The 26539-nt window shown below is 56.3% G+C and overlaps 1 protein-coding gene across 1 annotated transcript; it reads left to right on the top strand.

Moving 5' to 3' along the window:
- The first annotated feature begins 10273 nt into the window (after positions 1–10273).
- LOC136391901 (transmembrane protein 132D-like) lies at positions 10274–18521 on the top strand. Its single transcript, XM_066363796.1, has 4 exons — positions 10274–10465; positions 11863–12136; positions 13842–14033; positions 15736–18521. Exons 1-4 carry the CDS (start codon positions 10302–10304, stop codon positions 16939–16941), a joined length of 1836 nt encoding a protein of 611 aa, XP_066219893.1. The 5' UTR covers positions 10274–10301; the 3' UTR covers positions 16942–18521.
- Positions 18522–26539: the final 8018 nt, after the last annotated feature.

The raw sequence follows: 26539 nt of genomic DNA, 5'->3' as shown, positions 1-26539 counted from the left end.
GGCGCCCAGGTGTTTGGTCAAAGGGGATGCTAGCTGTGTCTGGAAAGGCGATTGTTATGATAAGAGGAACACGTAAAGCTGCGGACATGGAGCAAAGCAGCCCGCCTTCCGTCCCCTGGGGCGGCCTCGCCCGGTCATGCATCCACACCAGGGTCACCTAGGCAGCATCCAGACGCCACACGCCACCACCCTGGGGAGTCAGCAAGGGTGGTGTGGACTCTGCGCCCTGACTCCCGCATGAGACTCAGTCCACATAAAGGTTGTAGAAGGTTCTCAGACGTGACAGCCACAGGTGTGGAAAGCTAAGGGTCCTTCCTAACTCAAAGAAGGTAGGGAGACAAAGCGTCGTTGTGTTAGGACAGTGATACAATGTGTAAACGGAGGAAGCAGCCCGTTAGTTCACAGGTATCGCACTTGACACGCTTCTGGAAAACATCCTCAGACATCCTCGTTTGAAAAGCTCGTGAGACAGGTCAGGAATGTGACATACACAACGTGGAGCTCTCCGTGCCCGAAGGGAACCATGCCTGGCTACCGCATCACCACAGTGCAGCTCTGCCTTGAAAACAGACATCGCACATTCAGGTGCCTAATTCCTGCTCTGGACAGCTGGTCGTACAGCCAGGCCAAGTGCATCCTTATCTGCTTATATGGAAATAGAACCAACATTTAAATTACTGCAGACCCCAGGCGTCATGGAGACAGCCTGGCCTTTCTCCGCAACGTGTGGAAACCCCGCGGAGGAATGACATGCTGTCACCACCTCCTCGGTGCGTGCGGTCTGTCAAACAGCTGAGCCTCTCATGAGGCGGGGACCATCCATTACATAGAAGGGAGTGTCCCTCCTCAGAGACGCAGTCCATGCATCGGGCATGACGGGCGTTCATAACAATAGTTGAGCATGTTTACGTCCTGGTTCATAAGTGTAAAGAAAATGATATTATCAAGAAGAAAAGAACCCGAGAGGAAGTTGAGACACGGAAAGAGAGAGGTGCAGATAGAGATCCCAGAAGAAGGTTGCTTTAATGGGGCCGGAGAGTCAGAAATGGCAGGTGTTAAAAGATCACCCACTCGTGAGTGGACAGTCCCCTGGGCTGGAAGTCTTTGGTGAGAAAAAGCCAGGCTTTGGACAGAAAGATAGACAAAGGTGTTGGAACCTGTACGAGAAATAGCATTATCATCAGGAAACATCTTGTGCCTGACGACTTTCAGGCACAATATCAGAAAGACATCCGGAAGCATGGAAGCTCCTGTCCTCCATCTCCGAAGCAGTTTGTCTTAAAACATGGTCCGTTCTGCAGACGTCGGGAGGCATGGCGGCGTGTTCATCTGTAGATCAACAAACACCGGCTTATTTCCTGGCTCCCCATGCCGAAATCCATGCCCCCACGTCTGCTGGTGAATTAGTTACTGCTTCGAGGGTCTTCTCCACCAGCCTCAGACCTCACCATTCTTTATTTCTGCCTGGTTTGCATATGGTGGGAGTATTCGGGAGCGGCCGCCTCGCCCCTGACCTGGGAGGAGCCAGCCCCAATGAGGAAGTGGCCTGGACACTCTGCAATTAGTCACGAGGCACACAGGCTGCTGTGGACCCAATTAAGCACTGGCTGTGGTCCAGCGCAGCGTCCCGATGTTGTGTGCGGGCCATACCGCAGCGCGGAGCGTGTAGGACTCCAGATGGCCCGTGACAGATGTTCCTGAAACGAGATGGTGTACTTCGTTTACTACATTAGAAAATATGAGTAAACATCGACACGGGAAATATTTTGCCTAGAAGAAGGTTAAGGACATTTTTGTAAAATAAAAACGTAATAGTAAGTAGCATTTAGACATGTGGCAAAAAAAAAAAAAAAAAAAGTGCCATGAAAATGGTTTACATAGAAGCCTGAGACGGCTTGTGGCAGGAACGTCATTCACTCATTCATTACGTCTCGATGCCTCTCTCTCTGAGTCAGACCCACCTCTAGATGCTGGAAGTGCAGAGATAAACAAACAAAAAATAGACCAAGTCACCTCCCCGACTGGTTCTGCATTCTAAGTGGGGGCTGAGTCGTTCGGGGTGCTGTGAGGTGAACAGAAGAGAGCAACAGACTGAACGTGGTGGGTAAGAGGAGTGGCAACCAGTTCTGCATGACAAGCTCAGAGGTGGCCAGCCCCACACGTGCCTACGTCAGCAGCTCGGTGCAGGAGAAGCCGGCAACGATGAGTCTTTGGAAAACCCGTCCTCCCTGTGGTGGGCATTTTTCTTTCCAAGAAACCATCTTTACGACACATAGATGAAGTTGAAGATTTCCTATGGTGCCTACCTTCATTTCTTTTTAAAAAAGAGAAAATGCATTTTTTCCAAGAACCACCGCGACTTCACACTTTTCTGTGAACTCAGAGGTCGTCATGTGACCTCTGTGACTGTGGATCTTACTTTTTTTAAAAATTTACTTAGACAATTAATTTTAACAGGGCAACATTGGTCAACTAGAGAACAAAGATTTAAAGAAAACATCTCCAGATCATTTTGACATTCGATTATGTTGTACACCCATCACCCAAAGTCAAATCGTCTTCCGTCACCTTTTATTTGGTTTTCTTTATGCCCCTCCCCTCCCCCTACCCCCTCCCTCTCCTCCCTCCCCCTCCCCCTTGGTAATCACTTTATTCTTATCTATGTCCATGAGTCTCAATTTTGTGTCCCACCTATGTATGAAATTATACAGTTCTTAGTTTTTTCTGATTTACTTATTTCACTCACTATAATGTTGTCAAGGTCCATCCACGTTGTCGTAAGTGATCCTATGTCATTATTTCTTATGGCTGAGTAGTATTCCATCATATATATGTGCCACATATTCTTTATCCAGTCCTCTATTGAAGGGCTTTTTCAGTTATTTCCATGTCTTGGCGACCGTGAACAATGCTGCGATGAACATGGAGGTGCACAAGTATGGCTCAACATACATAACATGATTAACGTCGTACACCACATCAACAAAACTAAGAACAAAACCACACGATCCTATCAATAGATGCAGAAAAGGCATTTGATAAAATACAACATCATTTTAGGTTTAAAACACTCAACAAAATGGGTATAGAAGGAAAATATCTCAATGTAATAAAAAGCCATTTATGACAAACCATCAGCTAACATCATATTAAATGGCAGAAAATGGAAAACTTTTTCTCTAAAATCAAGAACAAGACAAGGCTGCCCACTCTCTCCACTCCTATTCAACAGAGAGTGCTACTGCTTTTACCCTTTGCCAAAAGCTCAGTGGTTTTTGGGAACCCGGACGAGAAGAGCAGAGGAAAAGGACGTATTTCCTGCAGCGTTCTTTGGGATGGTTCACTCCCTCTGTTCCACAAACACGTCTCGAGCAGCCTCTGTGTGCGAAAGCAATGGAAAAGCCTTCATACCTCCTGACACACACTCATGCACACGTGCGTGCGCTCACACATCCTTCTTTGGAGCTTGAAACTCCACTAGAAAGAGAAATAATTTGCGAGTCAGGGAGGCAGCCCACCATTTCCTGCAGGCAACATCACACGTTCTGCTGCGGACCTTGGGGGATTTATTCCCCCCCCCTTCTCTGTTTTCCTAACTAAACAAGGACTCATCCTTCTGGCTCACTGCATGGTCCAAGTAATATTGGAAAAGAAAAAAATGTTGCAGAGTTTGGGCGAGGGGAGGATTTGATGTGTTCTTCCAGGGCAGCCATTTGTCAACAGAGGGAGGCGGGTCGCTGGCGTGGGTGTTGCAATCAGAGGCACAGCGAGCAGAGCCTGGAGAAATGGGCTCACCAGCTCCGGCCTCTAGGGTGATGGACGACGGCAGTGTGAGAAGGCAAGATTTGTCAAAATGTTCTTGCTGCTTTTTTTTAATTGCCGGTTCAAAGGTCAAAGTCCCAGTCTGCCCTCCCCCATTTCCCCTCTTCTCCATCCCCCCAATATATCAGGAAGTCAGCTTGTTATTCTAGGCCAGAGGTTGCAAATTCAAGGTCCTTGGGTCATGTGCAGCTGGGACACAGGTTGGGTTTGGCCTTAAGGTTTTTGCTTACGGGGCTGAGATAGACAATTCTGGAATTGATCCACTTTAGCATGTACATTAAAAATAAGATTTACAGCCTCTTGTTACAAAATGGGATATGTGGCAGTGCTGACCCTTTTATTCGGGTATGGTGACCTGCCCGGGAGGAAGGGAGCTTTCCAGGTCACACCTAACTAATTTATTTGTGTTGTTCGCACTCTATAGCCATCTGAGTTTGTGACCCCCCCCCCCCAAATTAAACCAAAACATTTACAGAACAGTTTGGAAATGGCTGGAAATGACAGGTACCTAATGACAGCAACAGAAACAAATCCCGACGTGTGGCTTGTGACAAGAAGTCCAGGTCTGTTGTCGCTGCCCAGCGATGGTGACAGGGAGCCAGGCTCTTTTCTTCCTTTCTGCAGCACCATCTTTATCAGGTCAGTTTTCTTGCTCCTGTCTGTTGCCTCATGGTTGAAAAATGGCTGCCACACCTCCAGCCACAGGTCTACATTCCAGGCAGGAGAAAGAATGAGGCAGGAAGGGACCAAGACTGTATCAGGAAATTAAAACATCCCCAGAACATGTCAGCACATTTCCCATTGTCCAAACCACCTAATGGGACTTTGGAGAAAGAGACACATTACGGCACAGAACACCATAGGGGCAAGAAAGGGTGAACTTCCTACAAAGTGAGCTGCAAGATGGACTATGCAGCCACTAAGACTTGGATTCAAGTTCACTTGGTCTTAGGCTCTCCTAGTCTCCCTGACTCAATTTCTCACTTGGTCAATGATGGTAGCATTAGTGCCTGTCATATAACACTTTCATGGGAGTCAATGAGCCAATGAATATGAAGTAATTTATACAACACATGGTTGGCAATCATGAGAGGTAATTATGATGGTGGTGATGGTGATGATGATACTGATGATGATGGTAATGGTGGTGATGATGGTGATGAAGATGGTAGTGATGGTGATGATGGTGATGATGCTGGTGGTGATGGTGGTGATGGTGATTGTGATGATGGTGACTGTGATGGTGATGATGGTGACGATGATGATGGTGATGATGGTGATGGCAGTGATGATGGTGATGTGGTGATGGTGACAGTGATGATGGTGATGATGGTGGTGATGGTGGTGGCGGTAATGGTGGTGATGATGATGGTGATGATGGTGATAATGATGGTGATGGTGATTATGATGGTAATGATGATGGTGGGGATGGTGGTGGTGATGGTGGTGATGATGGTGATTATGGTGATGATGATGATGGTGATGTGGTGATGTTGATGGTGGTGGTAATGATGGTGATGATGATGGTAATGATGATGGTGGGGATGGTGGTGGTGATGGTGGTGATGATGGTGATTATGGTGATGATGATGATGGTGATGTGGTGATGTTGATGGTGGTGGTAATGATGGTGATGATGATGGTGGTGATGATGATGATGATGACGGTGATGATGATGATTGGTTGTTATTTAGGACTTAAAAATGGAAGCCATGGGCTTTTCAAATAGATTTCAAAGTAGTCCTCATGTGCCCCTGACACAATATGCTGAGAAAGGCACATCCTCTCTGTGGTACTGTTCCCTAAAACATTCAGCCTCCACTTAATCATGAGAAAACACTAGACACATGCAAATCCAGGGACAGTCTACCACATAACTGAGCCCTACTCCCTGAAACTGGCCAGGTCTGAGAACTGAGAAAAGACCATGGCTCTGTCCTCAGTGCTCTTTTCCTCCTGTCTGCTCCTTCCAGCTGTGTTCCCACTATTTCCTCCCACATCCAACAAGCAGTTCCCGTGCCCATGGGAGCCATTGCCCCAGGCAGTTCCAGTGACTCTTCCCACCTGTCCTCACCATTAGAGAGGATGAAAGATGTCTCTTTGCAGACTTCAAGTTGAATCAAAACATCCGTCTGGACTCTGAGCGGCATAGCTTGGGCTGGGGCACACCCCTGGGCACATGCTGTGGCCACATGCAATTGGTCCCGTTGAAGACGTGCCCCCTGTGAAGCTGGGATGAGCTCTCTCTCAGAAGATGCAGGACAGTCAAAGATACAGCCATTAGAGGGATCATCTAGGTCTTTGCTTTAGTGCCCAACATCTAGTAGTAAGGAGGGGCCCTGAACCCAGTATGTCTGTCTCCAAATATCAGGCTCTCACCCATCGACAACCTCGGCTGACCTGCTGAGTCCCAGGGTCTCCCTCAGTCCCTGGGAACGTGCCTTGTAAAGTTTAATAGCACAATTCTTCCCTGGCAGAGTGATACGACAGCAAGGAACACAGACACCGGAGGCAGAGTGCCGCCCGCCGCCCACCGGTAACATTGGCCGACATCTCCTTCCCCCTAACCATCACATGGAAATGGTCATGTAAATTATCTCATCCATCAGTCGGTGGCTTCTATTAGATAATGTATACAAGGTCTTTGGAACAACGCCTGGAGAAGAAGAAAGGCTCTGAATTCTTTCTGACCCCTGGTCAGGTCAGGGAGAGGAACGATGGTGAGCTGAGAGCATGCTGACGTGAGGAGAGAAAAGAGACAGTCCCGAGTCACAAGCTGGGCAGAAGGAGAGCAATCAGCCGCCCGCCCTCTGCCCCCAACACCGTTCCTTGTCCTTGAGGAGAACAAACAGTCCAAGACTGGGTGGAGGACGTTCTGTGTCCCATGCTTATGTTGTCAGGAATTTGGGTTTTCAGAACCTGTGTCTTTGCAAGTGACAAAAACCCAACTCAAATTTGTTTACAAACACACACATACACACACACTCACATACAAACAAATACTGTATTGGTTCCTATAACTTTGAAATCCTATGAGCTTCAGGTACGGCTGGATCCAGGGGCACAAGGAATGTTCCTAAGAATCTACGTCTCTCCATCCCTTGGCTCTGCGCCCCTGTGCCAGCTGCTTGCTCGGGAAGGCTCCCCACTGAGGTGGCAGGGAGAGTCTCCAGCAGCTGCAAGTCCGTCCTCCCAGCCTCGTAACCGCAGAGGAGAGGCCTGTGTGCCCACCGCTCCCCCAGCTGCGACGGGCCTGCTGGCACCACGCGCCTATCCCTGAGTGGCTGGGAGACTGCAGCCTGCGCCGTGCGCCCCCTGGGGACAGGGAATCCGTCTCACTTGGACACCATTGTCTGCATGGGGCACATCTCTACATAGTGTGTATCATTTATATCACGTCGTTGTCTATTTTATGTATACCACATATATTACATATGTGCGTATATGTTTCTGTTGTTTTACAAACACGCCTGGTAAACACATTGCAAGGGAAAATGTTTTTCTTTTTAAAACAATTGATGACACCAGCGTTTCTTCGCTTTAAAAAGGCTTTTTATATATTACTCGTCCCCAAAAAATAAAAAATAAAAGCAGCAGTCAAGCGTGGGATAACACGTAGAATTCAACTCTTTTGTCAACAGAGGTTAATTGCTTTGTGCCGACAAATCCTCGCGACCTTGATGTCGGCGATGTGGGATAGCTCAATTGCAGCGAAGCCAGGCTCAGAGTTCCGTGTTTGTCCCCCTGCAGAAGGGTGGAAGTACTAAGAAAATATTTGCTTTTAATTTTAGTTATTTCGTTGAAAGTTTTCCAAGAGCAATGACCGTGGGCTGCAAGCAGGAATTAATTAGAACGCAAGATCGTGGTCTCCCGGTCTCCACTCTGAATTCAGAAAATTAGAACCGGAAGTGATTGAAGCATCAAGCCCTCCATGTTGCTGGGTGATTGCGTTTCCATGATTTTTCACGTTTCACTGAGCACTTTGAGTCTGCTGGGCCTGGGCCTGGGAGGGATGGGCAACTTCTTCAGGGACTTTCTTGCAGGTGGATGCTTGCTTTTGTCCAAGAACAGGTGCCTTCCGACTCCGGCGTCAGCAGAACGCACTGGAGTCTGGATCTCTGTGAGGACACCTGCATGCTCATGTGAGTGCACGCATTTACAGTCATGTGTGCGTGCATGTGAGTGTATACATAGATACTCACGTGGGCATGTGCTGATGACCTGGTAAGTGGCACAAGGGTCTGGCCATATTGTCACCAAAGGCATTTTTTCCACTGCTGGGCATCCAGTCCTGTCTGGATGGCTCGGTTCAGCTGCGAGAACAATTGCCCCCAGACCATCCTGGTCCCTTCCCTTGTCTTTCTCACATCCGTGACTGTTCGCAGACCCTCCGCGCACTGAGCGTGTCTGCGGGCCCGGAGCGTTGGCCGCAGGCCCCGCCATGGTGCCTCCTCCTCCATATTGCCACGCAACACTTGCCTTTGGCGAAAGAGTTAGCAGATGCCACCGTGGTAGGGAAAGCCGGCTCCCATTCGTCAGTGCGACGCTTCCCCTGTGGCGGCGGGACTCCGTGCCTCAGTTTGTCATCTGGAAAATGGGGTAGCAGTCCTGCCCCGCGGACCTGGGGCGAGGACTCGAGAGAGGAAGCCGCCAGGCGCCGGGCTGGGCTCTGTGCGCAGCAGACGCCGGGCACACGTGAGTGCCCCCTTCTCTTGTTGCCACCTGTTATTCGTGTGATTTGCCGTTCAGTCCAGGATAAAAACTAATTTTAAAAAGGTGATACCCAGTTTGAGAAACAGATGCAAATATCCCTTTAGGCCGAATTTAAACTGGGGGCGGGATGTGAGGGAGTAGGATTTTAATATCTTCAGCGCTGGCCTCTTTGGAAAAAGGGGAAGAGAAAAAACATGAGAAGAACGTAAATTTCCCCGTGAACGTCGGTGATCTTTAAATAAGATTTATGCCCACTCCGCATTTAAGCAGAGAGAAGGAAATGGCATTAAATTCACGTAAGTGCCCAGCTCTGCACATCAGAGTCAGAAATACTAGCGGCGGCCCGCTCCGGGATCACGCGAGGCGCCTGGGAGCTTTAATGGATCGCTGCTCCCGACTCGCCGACACCGGCACACAGTCCTTCATAAACCCCCACCCCACCCCACCCCACCCCACCCCCGGCACGTACAGAGAGATGTGTTCCGACGAGAGGGGCCGGGCCTGTCTCCCAGAGACCCTGCGTTTCCTGGTTCATTCCTCGGCTGGTTGGAGCGTTTAACTCTCAAGTGGACGTAGTAGCCAGGGTGGAGGAGGACTCGGTCATGGGCCCAGAGGGGGACGTTCCGCCCCGCCAGCTCCCGTGGGAACACATCTCACTGTCCCTGCGGCCTGGGATGTGTGGGTGCCTAGACTGCCCCTGGGGGACGAGCGTGGCTTCCCAGTGACGGGCAGCCAGTCCTGGGCACCACGGGAGCAGGGTTTGTGAGGTGAGACCCTGGGAGCTGAGACCATGGTGTTCTGGGGGATCTTTCGGGGAGAACCGCCCCTCCAGGATCTCACGGCAGGGGACATGCCCCTCCACACACACCAGCGCCTGTGACGATTCAGCCTGCCTCACCATGAACTGAAGACGTGCGCGAGAACACCCCAGGATTAAGGACTGAAGGCCACATCCTCCGTGCACTGAGGCAGGGAGCCAGGGGGACCGCCCATCCGCCCCACAAATGCCCAGGCCGCGTCCCTTTCAGTCATTGACCGTCCCAGTACCATCGGTGCCCAAGGTCCCTGCTGCCTCGTGTGGAGATAAAGGGCCTTCGTGAAGATGTGCTCAGGGTGTTGGGGCGGCCTAGAAACTTCCGCTTTTCTTTCCTCACTCCCTCCCCTTGTTGCCAGGGGTGTCCTGGCTAAGAGGAAAGACACCAAGGACTCAGGAGAGGGTGGCGGCAGTGGGTGGGGACTGGGGTGGGGGCTGCCCTCTGCTGCCCCCAGCCCTGTGTCCCTGGGACCCATCCCTCAATGTCCCAGGGTTCCCGGTGATCTTGTGAAGTGGGGATGTAATAGCTCCGCCTCCTGCGTTGTCGTGAGTTCTGAGACCACACATGCAGTGCTCGGCCACTGTCCTGGCACGGGTCACCTGCTCGGTGGACGGGACACCCCTCCCCCACCACCCGTCCCCGCTCTGCTGGTCCCTCACTGCTTGTCCAGCTGACAGACCTAGTGCTCCCCTGGTGACGTTAACAACGCACTCTTATTCTCCCGGCTCTGGGGTTCAGACATCAGCTTCAGCGAGCTGCACCCCTCCGGGGTTTCCGGGAGGGAGTTCCGCCCGGCCATGCCAGGACTTAGTCCTCACGAGAGTGACCGCAGCGGCCAGGCCACTGCCCCTTCCCCCTCCGGCACCTTATTCCTTGGGCTACAGATCTCCTAACTCTCTGGCCCCACAGGTGTCTGACCGGTGCGACTATGTCTTTGTCAACGGCAAGGAGATGAAGGGCAGGGTGGACGCGGTGGTGAACTTCACCTACCAGCACCTGAGCGCGCCGCTGCACGTCACCGTGTGGGCGCCCCGGCTGCCGCTGCACATCGAGGTCTCAGACGCCGAGCTCAATCAGATCAAGGGCTGGCGGGTGCCCATTGTCCCCGACCGCAGGTGGGTGGGCATGCTGGGCGGGCCCTGTCAGAGGCGTGGCAGACGTGGGCGGGCGGGATGCACAAGGCATGGCCGCACCCAGACGCTCGGACATCTTCCACGGGCCGCGAGTCCCCAGATCTCGGCACTGCTGCTCTGTGGTGGCCTCGCCCTCCGTCAGGCTTGTCGTGTGGGGTCCAAGACCGACACGCCGTCTTCTCGGCAACCCCACTATCTCCCCAGAGTCCGGCCAGAGTCCCAGGGTCGCGTCCCGTCTTCCCTAGTGTGCCCGTCGCCGGTCCGGGCACTGCAGCCAGGGACAGAATGCATGGTTGTCTGGCTGGACGTTGGCCACAACCCCTGGCTGGTGTCCAAGGGTGGGCAGAGTGGTCAGCCCTGCCTGCGCCCATGGGTCAGCCCCAGGAGAAAGGGGGCCGATGGTGGGAAGGCAGCTCGCCTCCCCCATGCAGGAGCTCTGAGCTCACTTTGCCTCGGAGAGGTGACATCTGACACTCATCACCAGAGTGCTCTGATGGTGACGATAGAACAAAAGGTCCCCACCGTCCATTGGGCCCCCACACGAATGTCCTGGGCAGACCGAGGTAGAGCTGGGAGACGGTCACCCTGAGTGCCCATGCTAAGGATGCTCATGCAGGTGACCTGTAGAGGAAACAGGGGGGCGTGCGCAGCACCAGGGGAGGGAACCCCGCATCTGCATGCTCAGCGGGGGCAGGGGGAGAGCTGGGACTCCTCTCAGGGGAAACTGTCACAGCCCTTCCCTTGGACGCCCACCCCTGTAAGCGGGGGACGGTGGCCCAAGGACGCAGGCATGGGTCCCATGTGAGCTGGAAGCAGGGTCCCTCAGTCGCCCTGGGCTGCGGTGTGGAGATGGGGGGTTGGGGGGGGCAGTGCTGCTGAGGGCTGGCCGTGGGGGCGAGGCTCACTCACAAAGGCCACTGAGCCTGGCCCTGGTGTAGCCCTCCAGCTGTCCAGCCCACGTGTGGCCACAGGACAGAGAGGAGTAGCCCTCGTTCTACTGAGACCATGGTGGAGCTGTCATCACACGTTGAGGGGACAACCAGTGTCTGTCCCCAAGCAGGTCTCAGCCCCTCCCAGAGCATGAGCTGAGGGCCCCGTTCCTCGCGGGCGGTGGGCACACTCAGGCTGTAATCATGTGGGCCTCTCCGTGGGCTGCTTGCCACATGGCGCCCACTCCATCAGAGCCAGAGGGAGCTCAGTCTGTAAACCCCAGCCGTGGGCATGGCACTGCGACTTTTGCTATCACTATGCAATGGGAGAAGGTCACCACACACCCAACACACACACACACACACACACACACACACACACACACACACGGCCCCTGACCGCTAGCTCGACAAGTCAGTGTCCGCTAAACTGAATTGGCCCTTTGCCAGGCCAGCTCGGGACAGCGAGGAAGAGGAGGAGGATGAGAGGAAGGCGCGGGGCTGTGCCCTCCAGTACCAGCACGCCATGGTGCGCGTCCTGACTCAGTTTGTGGCGGAGTCAGCGGCCCCTGGGCGTCCTCTGGCCCACCTGCTGGGCTCGGACTGGCAGGTGGACATCACGGAGCTGGTGAACGACTTCATGCAGGTGGAGGAGCCCAGGATTGCCGAGCTGCGCAGCGGGCAGGTCCTGGTTGGCCAGGAGCTCGGGATGACCACCATTCAGGTAAGACGTCCCCAGAGGGGTAAACACGGCCATGGATGCCATTAAAAATATTATTTACGTCCAACCAAAATAGCCGTCCCGTAGATGAGAGCCACACTTGACTGACACGTTCAAAGACCTACGTTCCTGCCACCGATGTGTAGGCTGAGCTGAGGCCAATGAGCCCCTGGCCTTCAGGGGTCACTCTGAGTGACAGTCTAGCACACAGAGATGACACAGGCTTCACAAGCTGGCTGTCAGGGAGGGGAGCAGGGCCGGCTTCCTCACCTTCCTGGGGGGCCATCTCTTCCTGAGCCTGAGTTCCTCCCTTCTCCTTATTCCCACAAATCCTCCTGGAGTATAAATCGGTGTGTCCGCCGTCTTCTGGGGACCCGCATTGCGGGCTCCCTGCCGCTCGTGTCATGACTGCCAGACCTAGAACCTGGAGAATGGTGTCTGGATAGAAACATGGAGCTTGACAACCAGCGTCAGAAAGACATACATCATCTTGACAGAAGACGTCTTCATCAATGTCACCAGCACCTCTAACAGACCTGTGTCCAGGACGCAGGCGAGAAGAAGAGGGGGCTTGTTTCTGCGGAGGGTTCAGGCTCTGCAGGGAGCAGCTCTTCATGCCGGGCGGGGTGGGGCAGAGCGGGAAGAGAATCCACAGACGCTGTTCAGGAGTGGGGTGTCCCCCTCGGGGTCCGACGTGAACGTGGAGCTCGACCTCCGCTCGTCACGCTGTCCTTGGCAGAAAGGAGAATCCTGAAGGTGCAGGCTGCGTACCGCTGCCCGGGGTGGCCCCACCGGGGCCCCCATAGTCTCCGCGGACCTGCGGTCTCCCTTCAGCCCCACACTGGCAGGAGGTGTGAGAAAGAAATGCATCCGTGTGTAACTAGTGTGCTGGGACCATTGGTCTTTGATGATATGAAATTTTTAACAAAGTATTTAAGTAAATAAGTGATTTTAAACCCAACTTCACTGAATACTAGTAGAGATAAGTCATCTCATGGAAGAAGCATCCTGTTAGTACTTAAATGAGGGAGATGTTCACCCTTCCTCCCCAGGACAGAAGGCAGGTGCCATTGTCATGCAGTGGGAAGGGAAGGGGAGGGGAAGGAGGGGGACAGAAGAGGTTCCACCTGTCCCCTCTTAGACACCATCTTGCTGTTATTTAAAAATCACAATAAGTTTTCACAGGCAAGCTACACCTCCCGGAACCGGAGGTCAGAAAGTGCCTTTTCTGGCCCTGGCCGGTTGGCTCAGTGGTAGAGCATGGGCCCGGCGTGTGGAAGTCCTGGGTTTGATTCCCAGCCAGGGCACACAGGAGAAACACCTATCTGCTTCTCCACCCCTCCCCCTCTCCTTCCTCTCTGTCTCTCTCTTCCCCTCCCACAGCCAAGGCTCCATTGGAGCAAAGTTGGCCCGGGCACTGAGGATGGCTCTGTGGCCTCTGCCTCAGGCGCTAGAATGACTCTGGTTGCAATGGAGCAACACCCCAGATGGGCAGAGCATCGCCCCCTGGTGGGCATGCCGGGTGGATCCTGGTCAGGCGCATGCAGGAGTCTATATGACTGCTGCCCCCCACTTCTCACTTTGGAAAATAAAAGTGCCGTGTCTGTGTGTCCCGGCTCTATCCCCCACACGGGACTGCCTTCACGCTGCTGGGTTGACTTCTGGGACCACAGGGGGCTTTTCTTCACTGTGTCAGTTCTGTTTCCAGATCCTGTCACCGCTGTCAGACGCCATCCTGGCTGAGAAGACCATCACCGTACTGGACGAGAAGGTGACCATTACTGACCTCGGGGTCCAGCTGGTGACGGGGCTGTCTCTCTCGCTGCAGCTCAGCCCTGGGAGCAACAGGGCCATCTTCGCCACTGCGGTGGCCCAGGAGCTCCTGCAGAGGCCCAAACAGGTACAGAGGTCAGGACACCGCAGGGCGGGTGCGCATCAGGCAGGTCCTGCGGGAGGTGGGCACACAGGGTGGGGTCGCGCCCCTCGCCGGGGGTCCTGCATTGAGCAGGGTCACAGCCCAGGTGAGGTCACATGTTAGATTTGGTTATTTGTTGTGTGGAGACGCTGACCGGGAGTGGGGAGGGTCTCACGAAAGAGCGGGGTCACCCCCAGGTGTTTCTCCACCTGGGATGGGGCTCGGGAAGAGGGGGCTGCTGTGCCTCTTGTTTCCCCGCCCCCCCCCCACATGGAGAAGTGGAAAGTGAGCATGCTCGGCCTCCACGCGCTGTAGCCGTGTCACGTGGTCCTGCTCAGCATCAGGCCAGGCGCGCAGGGAGGGCTGTGCCGGCTCACTGCCCTCAGCCTCGGAGCCCGGCCTCGGCCCCTCTGGTAGACGTGCATGGGAGGCTCGGTGTGGGCCAGTGAAGTGGACAGCCCGGCGAGGCCCCTCTGGTAGACGTGCATGGGAGGCTCGGTGTGGACCAGTGAAGTGGACAGCCCGGCGAGGCCCCTCTGGTAGACGTGCATGGGAGGCTCGGTGTGGGCCAGTGAAGTGGACAGCCCGGCGAGGCCCCTCTGGTAGACGTGCATGGGAGGCTCGGTGTGGGCCAGTGAAGTGGACAGCCCGGCCTCGGCCCCTCTGTCTGGTAGACGTGCATGGGAGGCTCGGTGTGGACCAGTGAAGTGGACAACCGGCGAGGCCACTAGTGGTGACTCAGATTCACCAGGTCTGCCTTTCCGCCAGGACACATGCAGGGCCTCATGCGTCGGGGGCCGCCAAGCTTTCAATGCGATGCCAGAGGGTGGGGGACAGTGCCGTGAGCAGTGGTTCCTCAGGGGACGTGAGCTGGGATTCCTGGGGGGCTGGAGCTGGGGCCTGGGGGGCACGGGCTGCCAGCCGGCTCCCAAGCACGCTGGCACGACCTCTACACTCTCCGGCCGGCAGTGGACTCGGGAGTCGCCCCTGTGCTGGGAGTACCCTGCTCACACTGGTCCCGAGGAAAGTGGCTCTGACACAACAAAGGGACAGTCAGGAGAGCAGACAGACGCAGTGCTGGGCTGCCCAGTGTTCCCCGGCCGGGTGTGGCCACCAGCGGGTGGGAGAGGCAGCCTCCAGACAGTCAGTGGTGTCCCATCCGGCTGGTTTAACGCGGAGTCTGCAGCTGGTGCCCCGCCCACCTCCACGGAGCCAGGATAGGCAGGGCCAGGTGGCGCCTCAGAGTGACCTTGTCTGGCTCGGGGGACCTTGGTCTGCATGCTGAGTGACGCACGCAGCCTGGGCACACAAGCACCGTAAAGGAGATGCAGAAAACACTCTTGTTTAAGCGTGTAACTCTTGTAAGTGATCCCGCCAACCGCTGATTCCCGTGACATGTAACTTATTCCTGGGCAGACCTCGTCCTTGACTGCCTGCAGGACCCATGGCCTCCTCCCCGGGGTGGGGTGCCGGCAGCCACACCACGGGGCGTCTGTCCCTGGTGCTGCGTCCCTGCGTTCCGGCGCTGTTTCCTGTGATTTATTTTCTTTCCCACCCTGAGCACCACTCACCTCTTATCTCCACACGGCTTGACCGCTTTCCTTAGTCCTCATCGTGTGATCCTCTCCACCCTGTCTGTGTCCCTAAGACTCGGGGCCCAACCTGACGACCTTATTTTACTCAACAGGAAGCCGCCATCAGTTGCTGGGTCCAGTTCAGTGATGGCTCCGTCACCCCCTTGGACATTTACGACGGGAAAGACTTCTCCCTGATGGTCACCTCCCTGGACGAGAAGGTGGTCTCCATCCACCAAGACTCCGGCCTCAAGTGGCCGGTGATCGCCGCAGAGTCCGAGGGGCAGGGCGCCCTGGTGAAGGTGGAAATGGTCATCAGCGAGTCCTGCCAGAAGTCCAAGCGCAAGAGCGTGCTCGCCGTGGGGACGGCCACCATCAAGGTGCGGTTCGGCCAGAGCGACGCCAGCCCCAACGCCAGCGACAGCGGGCAGACGGGGGCGGGGGCCCACCTGGAGAACAGCGCCAGCGACAGGAGACCCAGAAGGCCCTCGCAGGAGCGGGGCGGCCACGACGGACAGGCCTTCAGCAGCTCCTCGGTGGGTGTCACGGACGTCATGGGCGCGTGGGGGGCCACCACAGAGAGGTCGATCCTCCAGAGGAGTCTCGGCCAGGGCGGCCCCTCGGACGACGTCAGCCGCCTGCGCGCCATCCCCGTTAACCTCACTGGCTTCCCGGCCCCGGCGGACCTGCCCGGCGGCAGTGGGGACAAGGACGCGGGCGCGGAGGACCTGGCGCAGGCGGCCCGGGGGCTGAGCGACCTGGAGATCGGCATGTACGCCCTGCTGGGCGTCTTCTGCCTGGCCATCCTGGTCTTCCTGGTCAACTGCGCGGCCTTCGCCTGGAAGTACAGGCACAAGCGGGCGCCCTTCGCCGAGCAGGAGGGGCTGAGCCACGCCCACGACTGGGTGGGGCTGAGCCACCGGACAGAGCTCTTGGAGAACCACATCAACTTCGCGTCCCCCCAGGACGAGCAGCATGTCACGGTCATCGACAGGGGCCTGGACTTCGAAGAGAGCAAGTATCTCCTTGGCACGAACTCCCCGAGTGGCCTCAACGGGCCGCTGTTCACACCCACGGGGCCCGCGGTCGCTGCCACCAGGAGGGACCCCACGAACGAGCCGCCCGCGTCCCCCACCTCCAAGAGGAAGAGGGTGACATTCACCACCTTCACCACCCTCTCCCTGGAGGACCGGGGCCCCGCCTTGCGCCCCGCGGCCTTGGGCAGCGGGGAGCACGAGAACTGGGTCTGCCCAGACCTGGACCCGGGGGAGGGCCCGGACCCGCGCGGCTGCGCAGAGGGGCTGCAGGAGAGCGTGTAAGCCAGGCAGCCCCGGGGGAGGGGTGAAGTAACAAGTAACAGACAAGACACGGGGACGTACGTTCTCAGCGGCGCCCCAGAAAAGGAGCCTGAGTGGACACGGCCTTTCCGGCGTCCAGTGTCAGGGTGAGGCCTTCAACCCCACGTGGCAAGATTTTCGAAACTTGGAAGGAAAACAGGTTCTGAATGTCTGAGCGTCTGCGAGGCCCCGGGAGAAAGCCATCCCTCCCCCGTGTGGTCAGAACACCTGGGTGCTGGGGGTGGGGGGTTCCACGCGGCCCCGCCAGCAAGGGCAGCACTGGATGATGGGGAGGAAGGAGGCTGACCCTGGTCAAGGGGAGGCAGACCAGTGGGGAGCACGTCGCTGGACCGTGAGCACCATCACAGGCCGTGCGGGGTCGCTGGTCTCCCTGGGAGGCGTGACGGCGCGTTCTTACCTCCTGAAGACTCGGCCAGACCCGGCCGGCTGGTCCACAGATCCAGGTGGTTGCTCACAAGGACACACAGGCCACCAGACCTTGGTAACCGGTGCCTAGAACAAGCAGGCAGCACCGTCTGAGACGTTAGAGCCTCCCCTGTCTGTGAACTGGGGGTTCGGGCCCAGCGTTCTCTCAGGTTCAAAGAACTGAGGTTTTTTTGTTGTTTTGATTTTTAATCAAGTTGCCAAGTTCAAATCTGTAAACCCCCTCCCCCGCATTGCCCCCTCTCTGAAGGTCGTTGGTCACTTGTGGGCAGTGGGGGCAGTGTCTTGTGTCACCTCCCAGGGGATGGTCACCAGGAAGCCCCACCGGGCAGTCCTTGAGGGTAAACAGCCGTCACAAGGAATGCAACCCCGAGTCCCGCTCAGTCCCCCCTTCCCTAAGAGGGAGCAGTTCTGTCACGCATGTGGACAGCGACTTCGGGTCTCCTGTCCGAGGCTGTTGAGACAAACGGTGTCCGTGGGGCACGTGCAGGGGAAGGGGAGTGGGGACAGTGGGTGTGTATGGGGTGGTCGCTCAGGGAGCCTGTCCCCCTGACTTTGGGCAGAATGTACGGGTCCTGACCTCGGAGAGCCGGGGCACGGGTTCTGCGAACTTGTGGTTCTGGTCCGTCCTGCCAGGTTTCTCAAACCTCTAACGTCCCCAGGGGCAAAGCCTTAAAATGTAGGTGGAGGGAGAGAGGGCGGCTCTTAGCCCCGGGTGACACTCCTGTCTGCAGATGCAGGTGTTGGGGCTGGGAGCCCTGAGACCATGCCATGTGGCCCCAGGTCACTTTCTCCGTCTGTTCTTGAATTCTCTGTCCCAGTCCTGCCGTCTCTCTGCATCTTGGCTTCCTCTGTCTCTCCTCGTGTTCCTGTCTATGTCTCCGTCCCCACCTGTGTCCCCCTGGCTGACTCTGTCTACAGGGGTGAGTCCCGCCGTCTACACACTAACCTGAGCACCACCCTGCAGCCGGGCCGTGTCCCTCTCATTCTGAGACTGCGCTGCCGTGCCGGAAGTCACCAGCCGCTGTCCCCAAGCTCACTGACCCTGCCTGCGTGGGTGATGAAACTGTCACCCCCGTTGGTGACACCCATCCCCTGCTTCTTCAGTCCTTACCTGCAGGCTGTTCCATGTCCTGCTGCGGCCGCCGCCACCCCGTCCATCCACGAGCACGGTGTGGTGAGGGTGTCACCTACATTTATACGCCCGCCGGCTGTAAATATAGCATCTGCCTGCGGGGTGTTTACAGCCGTCCTCTGTCTTTCCACGCGCTGACCCCCACCCTCCGAGGGGCCGGCGTCAATCACAGACGGCTGTCCCCACGCTGCAGCTTTGGTCAATGGGAATCCAGATTTAAGGACCTGGCACAATCCAATTACACTCCTACGCCGTGTACCGCCGTGCTGCGCGGCGAGTGGCGGTGACAGACTGCTCTCCCGTGTCTCTCCTGCAGGACCCGGAAGGGCTTGCACATAAATCACACGGGCGGGCTGTGCTAGAAGCCGCTGACTAATGGCGGCGAGCGGCCCCCATGGCCGGCGCGCCCCCAGCCTCCCTTAGGGCTGCGGCCGGTGGGACTGCTCCTTCCTTTCCTGGGGTCTCCCACATGCTCAGGTGTCAACGTCCTGTGGCGCGTCCGCGGCCATGTGACCCTGGGCCAGCTTCAAAGGGTTGCTCGTCTGTCCCTCTCATAATCCCGTGTGGCCTCGAGATGATGCCACAGGACAGGGCCACCGTGTGAAACCCTCATGTGGGTGCACGCAGTGTCCCGTCTACTGAGGGGTGTCCACTGGGCACCTGCTGTGTGGGGGAGGTGAGACAGGCATGAGGACAGACCCAGCCCGCTCGCTCCACCCCCTTGCTTCTGGGCAACGGTGGTGGCAGTGGGGGGTGAGGGATGACAGCAATGAAAGGCACTTCAGGTCACCGTGAGTTTTACCCAGGACAGCAACACTGGTCAGAGGACAGAAGCCGGGTCACCACTTAGGACGTTGCCCATTTCACCTTAAAAAACAAAATCTGGGCGTCTGTCGTCTCTCAAGAATTCAGATGTTCTGGCAAAATGGGGCTCACACCCCACCATCCCCTCCAGGAAGGACACGCATTCCCCACAGGGCCGCGGCCCCGCCTCACCCAGATGGTCAATTCCGTTTCTCTTACGTCAGGGAAATAACTCTCCCTGGACGGGTGTCTCCTCGAACGCAGGGCACACAGTCATAGGCGGAGGGAGGTGTGCGTTTCTCACGACAGTTAGGGACGAGGTTATTGCTTTCTGGAAGGGGGACTGTCCCCTGCGTGTCTCCTCAGAAAAAGCAGTGTGTCGTTACCCACAGAACACAGCGTAAGATGCCACCAGTTGTCGTGTGACCTGTGTGTCCAGAGCTGGAGAAAGAAATGACACGATGGCTGGTGGCCTGCTGTCCCCACAGGGTGTCTCCGACATGAATAAACTCCGTGCTGCTGCTTGGTCTCTCACACCTGTCCCACCTCCTCCTTTCTGCCACCCGCGCGCCCCTCCAGCCCCGGGGCTACCCACTCATCACCTAAGGCCAACAGGAAGTGGGCTCATCAGTGCCCCACCCAGGGGAGGCCATGGCTCCCCCTTGGGACCTGTGCTATGACCACCCCTGACCACCTGCGCCCTCCCTTTCCCCAGGCGACCTGAACAGGTCCTCCACATTCTGGGGGTGTAAGCAACAGAAATTTGCCTTCTCTCCAATTAGAGGCTGGAAGTCCTGGATCAGGCAGGCAGGGCTGGCTCCCTCTGGGGCTGCGAGAGCAAACCTGTCCCCAGCTCCTGGGCTTGTAGACCCTTCCCCCTGACTTCTGCTTTCATGGTGTTTTCCACATGGTGTGTGTGTGTCTGTGTCCAAACGTCCCCCTGTTACATGAGCACCAGGCATATCGGATGGGGCCCGCACTAACCCAGTCTTAACTGGTAACATCTGCCAAAGCCCATTTACAGGTCAGGCCACAGGTAGTCTTGGGGATGAGGACTTCCACGGGGGAATTTGGGGGACACAGTGAAACACAAGACAGCAGCCTCTGGCCAGGAGGTTTGGGGCAGCCAGCCGCTATGAGGACCAGCTGGGCACTGGGCTGCCAAGGACGTGATGCTCTGCAAAACCTCGCCTCACCACCGTCACATCCACTTAACAGATGACCCTTCCATGCAGGACACCCTGGTTGTGCACATGAACCTTTCCGGTTTCCCTCTGGCAGAGCTCGTTACTATGAATTAACTACCCTGCTTCTCACCTCCTAAGAGGCAGTCATGAGCCCCCTCCACAGATAACCTGTGGGGTTCATCATGCTCTGGCTGGTCCCCATGAGAGAGTCCCCCAGAACTGTCCTGTGTCAGACAGCCAGACTGTGGATTCCTCACGGAGGTCTTTCCCTGGTGTCCAGTCCGAACCGCCCTTTATGCTAATGGACGGCAGCATCCTGGCCACGATTATCTTGTGACTTTCAGAGCGTCTGCCCTCTCTCTTGCTCTGCCTGCACACAGAGCGCCCACCGCCGTCTGATGGGGTCTAGAGTAGACAGTCCACGTCTGCCGAGTGAAGATGAAGAGGGTGATCTTCTAAGCACATAATTCAGGTCATGTCACCGCCCAGCTTCTGACCCTCCACTAGATGCACATAAATACTAGAATGAGACCCTGAACACCCTGTGGGACGCCTCCGGGGCCCCCACCTCTCTTCCCCCCTGCTGGTCCCCAGCCTCCCTGCTTTCCCTCGTCTCTCCCTCTAACAGAACAAGCGCATCCCCACCTCAAGCTTTTGCCCTTGTCGCTTCTTCCCGGAACTCTTTCCTCCCAAAATGTCACAGGTATGATGCCACCTTGTCACTCAGGTGTTGAGTCACATGTCTCTTCACGTGTTTGTCCTGCCCCTCCTGTCACCCCGTCTCATCCTCTTCATGGCTCTCGGAACCTTTGCGGGTCTTTGTGGCTGTTTGCCTTCTTGCCTGTGGGGTGTCTTCCCTTGTAGAATGTAGGTTCTGAAGTGTAAGGACCCAGTTCTATGTGTTCTCTGCTGTGTATTCTGAATAGCACCATGCCGGGCAAGGAGCAGCCATCAGTGAGCATTTCTTTAGGTGAATGGATGGTGGATGGATGATGGATGAATGGTAGATAGATAGATGATAGATGATAGATAGATAGATAGATAGATAGATAGATAGATAGATAGATAGATAGATAGATATAGATAGATGATAGATAGAGGGTGGATGAATGGGTGGGTGAATGGATGGATGGTTGATGGATGGATGGATGGATGGTGAATGGATGGATGATGGATGGATGGGTGGGTGGATGGATGGATGGTGAATGGATGGATGGATGGATGGTGAATGGATGGATGGGTGGGTGGATGGATGGATGGTAGATGGATGATGGATGGATGAAAGATGGATGGTGGATGGATGGTGGATGGATGGGTGGATGGATAGATGGATGGTGGATGGATGGATGGACGGATGGGCAGACAAACAGATATATACAATGACTTACAGAGTGTGGGTGATGAAGACATGTTCTACTAAAGTAAGCACCATCTAGTAGGAACCCACCTGTTAGCTGCCAGGGGACATCTTATATAATCTAATTGCTCCACCCCGTGGATGTTATTCCAGCATCTTCTCTGGGCCAGTAGCCTAGTCTTCACATGTGGTCACTTGAAGAGAGATGGCAATACGTTGGGTATCATCCGTGCCCTCCAGGGACTCATAGAAGGGGGTCTTTGTCTCATCCCGTAGAGACCTCATGTCCACTGCCACGGCCCAGCCCTCCCAGAGAAGCAGGCTGTGCATTAAACGTCCACCTTCTCCCCGGACGAACCTCCCTTGTACGCAGCTCTGCTCTGCAGTCGGAACTCTGCCGACCGCATGCCGTCAGCATCTCCAGAGACAGTGGCACGTCCCTGGCTTTTTCATATCCCCCGGAAAAGGGAGGGGCTCTCTTTCTCCCTGCCCCGCCCCCAATACATGGGACATGTCTGGTCATGTTAAGGTTGTGGCAATGACCTCGTTCGTGCTCGGTACACCTCCCAGCCCACCCTGAAGTTCAGTGGCATGTTCCCTCCAAGTAGCTACGGATGTGGTCCTCCCCACGTGGACAGATGATTCCCAGCAGTTCAAGACACCACAAGGACAGGGGTCACATCTTTCCCAGTAGTTCCAACAGAAAGCCAGAAACGAGTTATCGATCTGATGTTAGCTAGGTGGCTGTCTTTGAACTGGTCACTGCATCACCAGGGGATAATGGACATCTGGCCCTGGGCCCACCTCCCTAGCAGTGCGTTGGAGGCATCCCTCCTGACCACACAGCTGACGTTGCAGGAGGGACGGTCCCCATGGGAATTTGGGCGAACGTCCCAGACATGGGTAGAGCAGGACAGCTCACCCAGCGTCCACACGAGCCGTGGCCGCCCCTCCACAGGAAGGACGGGATGGACTGCCCTGGAGCAGGGGCCTGGACCTGCCAGGGGTCAGCTGGGTTGCGTCAGCTGGCACATGCTGACCAGATGCCTAAGCCTCAGGGGTTCCCATTCGGGCGGGCGGGGTGCCCTGGGAGCTGAGATCCCGTGGCTGCCTCGACCCCTGGACGGCCTGTTCCCTGCACACGAGACTATCCTGTTTTCCTCCCACATTTGAGCTCCGTGAAAATACACGCAGGTGTTGGGAACAATTCCCAGTCCATCTCGATGCCCCGCAAAGAGCAGACAGGGTCGATGCGAGCAATTAGAGTTTTCCACGTGTTGATGCATAATTGGACAGGCGCGTCGCCCGAGGCACGTGTGTCAATATATGGATCACAGCGAGGAGAGCAATCTATTACCAGGGGCACTTTAATCACACCCCACACCCAGCTGATTGCCTCCGGGCGCTCTGTGTTGCGGGAGGTGGGTCACCAGAGGCTCCAGTCCATTAGAAACACTGATCCCCACACCCAAAAAGTTGAAGGGATTTTTTCAGACCCACTGGCCAAGCAAGCGGCACCTTGGGGGCCGAGCCTTCCACTCCTCCTGACTCCCAGGCCAGTGGCTGACCGTTGGGTCCCCGTGAGCATCCACGCACCCTTCCTGGGGAGGCCCTGGTCCTTGGGAGGCACCACTTTGTCGTGTGCTTTCTCGGTGGCTCAGGAAAGGCAGGAGGCTGGCCCTCCGCCCAGAAGTGAAAGGCGGCGCGGAGACTCCCCGACGCTGACCTTCCTGCCCCTGCTGGGTCCCGGCCAGCCCAGCCTCACGGCCCAGGCAGGGGAGCCGGACAGACATGCCCTCTCAGGCCGCTGACTCTCACACAGGCTTTCACCAAGGCAGAAGCAGGTGACCCATACCCAGTCCACGGGGGGGCTAGTGACCACTGCACTCCTGGTTGGGACCCTTCCTCCAGCTTCCGCATTCCGGTCCCCAAAGCTTTCCTGCCCTCCGCTCATCTGCAGACCCCCCAGTGACTCTGCAAGGTCCCAGCGGCCTTCCAGGGAGTTCTGGTTTCAGCGAGATTCCATGGGTCAGATTCTCGCCTGAATGACCCATGGTAGCTGCTGAATCTGGTCTTTCTGTTAGGACGACAGGGTCCACCTGTTCTCCCAAAAGGAGGACAGGAACAGATTCTGGGGATGGGGGGCAGTCCACCATGGGCCCGGACACAGCACCCATCTGCAAGCCTGTCCCATGGCATCTCCTGGGGCAAGGGAGGCCTGTGGTCTTAGTTACTCATGAGTGTGTGTGTGAGAGTGTGTGTGTATCTGTGTGTGTGTGTATCTGTGTGTGTGTGTATCTGTGTGTGTGTGTATCTGTGTATGAGACATGCATATGGAGTCGGTGCTCTGTTTCTGTAGGTTTTGCATCTACGAGTTTACCCAAGCCTGCATTGCAAACATTAAAACAAAAAAAAAACTTAGTGAGTTTCAAAAAGCAGACCTTGAATCCACCATGCTCCAAGCATGCCACTGAGCCCAGAAGTTAGGCATTGTGTCGGCACAGCCCGCCAGAGCCCCCAGGAAAACACCAGTCACAGACGAACACTATGCCCGCTTATCCAAGGGACGTGAGCATCCATGCACTGTGGTATCTGTTGGGGGCCCCGGGTGGATGTACACACACACATATTCACACACACAACATGCACATACACGTGTGTATACACAGGCACCCACAGTTTTGCATGTACTTATTCTGTATTCCGCAGAGCCGGACCCTCGATTGGGTTGAGGCTGTGAGACAGTCACCATGCCTGTCACTCCCTTTTCGAGGGCAGAACACACCTTCCAGGGCTGCACACCTTCCAGGGCTGCAGTAATGCCCACGGGCCCCGGGTCAGGGGGTCTGAGCCGCCATAGCCCAGGTCACAGAATGTGGAGGCTTTGGGTCTGGCAGTCTCTGGTCCAGATCAGTGCTCTGCCAGATTCCAGCGGGCGCCATATTCACGGCAAGGTCCTGCCCTTCGTGACGTCACACGGAGTGCGGGGGAGGGGGCAGTGAGAACACAGTGCGGGGGTGGTAGGAGGTGGGGGGGAGTGTGCTCGCTGGCTGGCCACCTTAGCACTCAGAGAACAGCTGGTCACCATCATAAACACCGCAGGTTGGTCCATCTGCCATGGAGGTGGGGGCGTGGGAGTCAGTGGTTCTACCATCCACCTGGAGAGCTGTTCACAAAATACAGGACCCACCCCCAAAAAGTTTCTAGCTGGTTGCAGGGCAAGGCCCGGGGGTCCTGTACTTTGACACTTACCTTGGCCAGACGGCCGAGAAGCGATGGTAGGAGTCCATGTGTGTTTGAAAGCTCCCCACCCCCCGCCCTTAATTCTGATACACATCCAGCCTCAGGGATCAGACGTCCAACGAGAAGGTTTTATACTCCAGTCCTTTAGCGTCAATCTGTGCCCTTTCTCTCTGCGCCAGAAACCCCAGCTGCGGCCCCTTCCCAGCCGTTAATAAGCATTTACGACTCCCGGTCGGGCTGCCTCCTCCGTGGTCTGATCCATAACCGTCCCTTCGTGTTTGGCGCCCCCTGTGTGTGCCGGGGCAGTGTCCCAAGGTCAGAGCTGGACAGGGAACTTTCTCAAAGAGCAGCACACCCCGCGGCGGGGTGGGACATCAGGGGTTCAGCCCTGTCCAGCCGTCAGCTCCGTGCGACGCTGGCAGGCAGGGGCCCGGGGTCAGGTGCACCTCTGGGTGTCAAGAGCCCCTCTCCCTGCTCCCTCTCTGGAACTTTCCACCTCCAGACCCACAAGCCCGGACCAGCTTCTGGAGAACGGGTCCTGCCCACAGTAGAGGCTGCTGGTGCCGTCGGGGTCCCAGACACCGGAGACACCTGGGGCAGGGTGACAGTCAAGCCGAGGACAACAGCACAGGGGTGCTCTGCCTGCCCCAGATGGCGGGAGGCCCCGGGTGGAGCTTCCCAAACTTCTGAGTCCCCAGTTCCCAGCTGCGTCACTCAGAAGCTGCCCCAAACCACCTCTCCTGATCCCAAAGACAACTTTGGGGGAAGCCCCAGCCTCCAAATCTCACAGCCATTTTGAGTAAACTGGAGGCATTTTGCTCTGTGATACACAGGTTATATAAAAATGACAAAGGGATGTGCATGCCCAGTGGAGCTGTGGGTAGGACGGCGTCTGCCCTGCACAGAAGGAACCCAAACTCCCTCTTCTTGTGGCCACGCAGCAAGAGACGGTCACGACCTGCAGACATAGTGTCCGTCCTGGTGGCGGCAAGTGTGGGTAGCAGATAGAAAAAGCCAACGACTCAAGTCCGACGACCCAGGTTCCCCGCTGGCCCGTCCGCTCCAGCCCTGAGCATGCCAGTCACGTATCGGGTCTGCCCCGGTGCCGATCTGGGAAACGGGCATCGTGACGGGCCAGCTCTTTGCTGTCAACACTGGGTGGACGAGTCCAAACCACCGGGGACAGCCCCTGGCCCATGCGCGGCCAGGGCTCAAGACCATTGTTCAGCTGTGCCTCCAGGTGTCCGGTCCTGGGGCGTGTAAGACATGACATCTCTCTCCCCATGAGGCGGGATAAACGCCTTCCTCTTCCAAGAACCACGTGGGTGCTGGTTGGGTTTCTGGGTCGCCGGCGATCAAAATGGACCCACGATCGGGAAAATGTGAGGGGCCCAGAGGATCTGTGATGGC

Source organism: Saccopteryx leptura, chromosome 2, assembly GCF_036850995.1.
Source record: "Saccopteryx leptura isolate mSacLep1 chromosome 2, mSacLep1_pri_phased_curated, whole genome shotgun sequence".
NCBI lineage: Eukaryota > Metazoa > Chordata > Mammalia > Chiroptera > Emballonuridae > Saccopteryx > Saccopteryx leptura.
The sequence above is the reverse complement of the archived record's forward strand: the minus strand, read 5'-3'. Positions and strand labels throughout refer to the sequence as shown.

What these genes read in the sequence shown, in the direction of transcription:
- LOC136391901 (XM_066363796.1), top strand. Translation starts at nt 10,302, where the DNA reads ATGAAGGGCAGGGTGGACGCGGTGGTGAACTTCACCTACCAGCACCTG. An exon ending in CCCATTGTCCCCGACCGCAG is followed by an intron (nt 10,466 to 11,862) that starts GTGGGTGGGCAT and finishes GCCCTTTGCCAG; the next exon opens with GCCAGCTCGGGACAGCGAGG. An exon ending in TCCTGCAGAGGCCCAAACAG is followed by an intron (nt 14,034 to 15,735) that starts GTACAGAGGTCA and finishes TTTACTCAACAG; the next exon opens with GAAGCCGCCATCAGTTGCTG.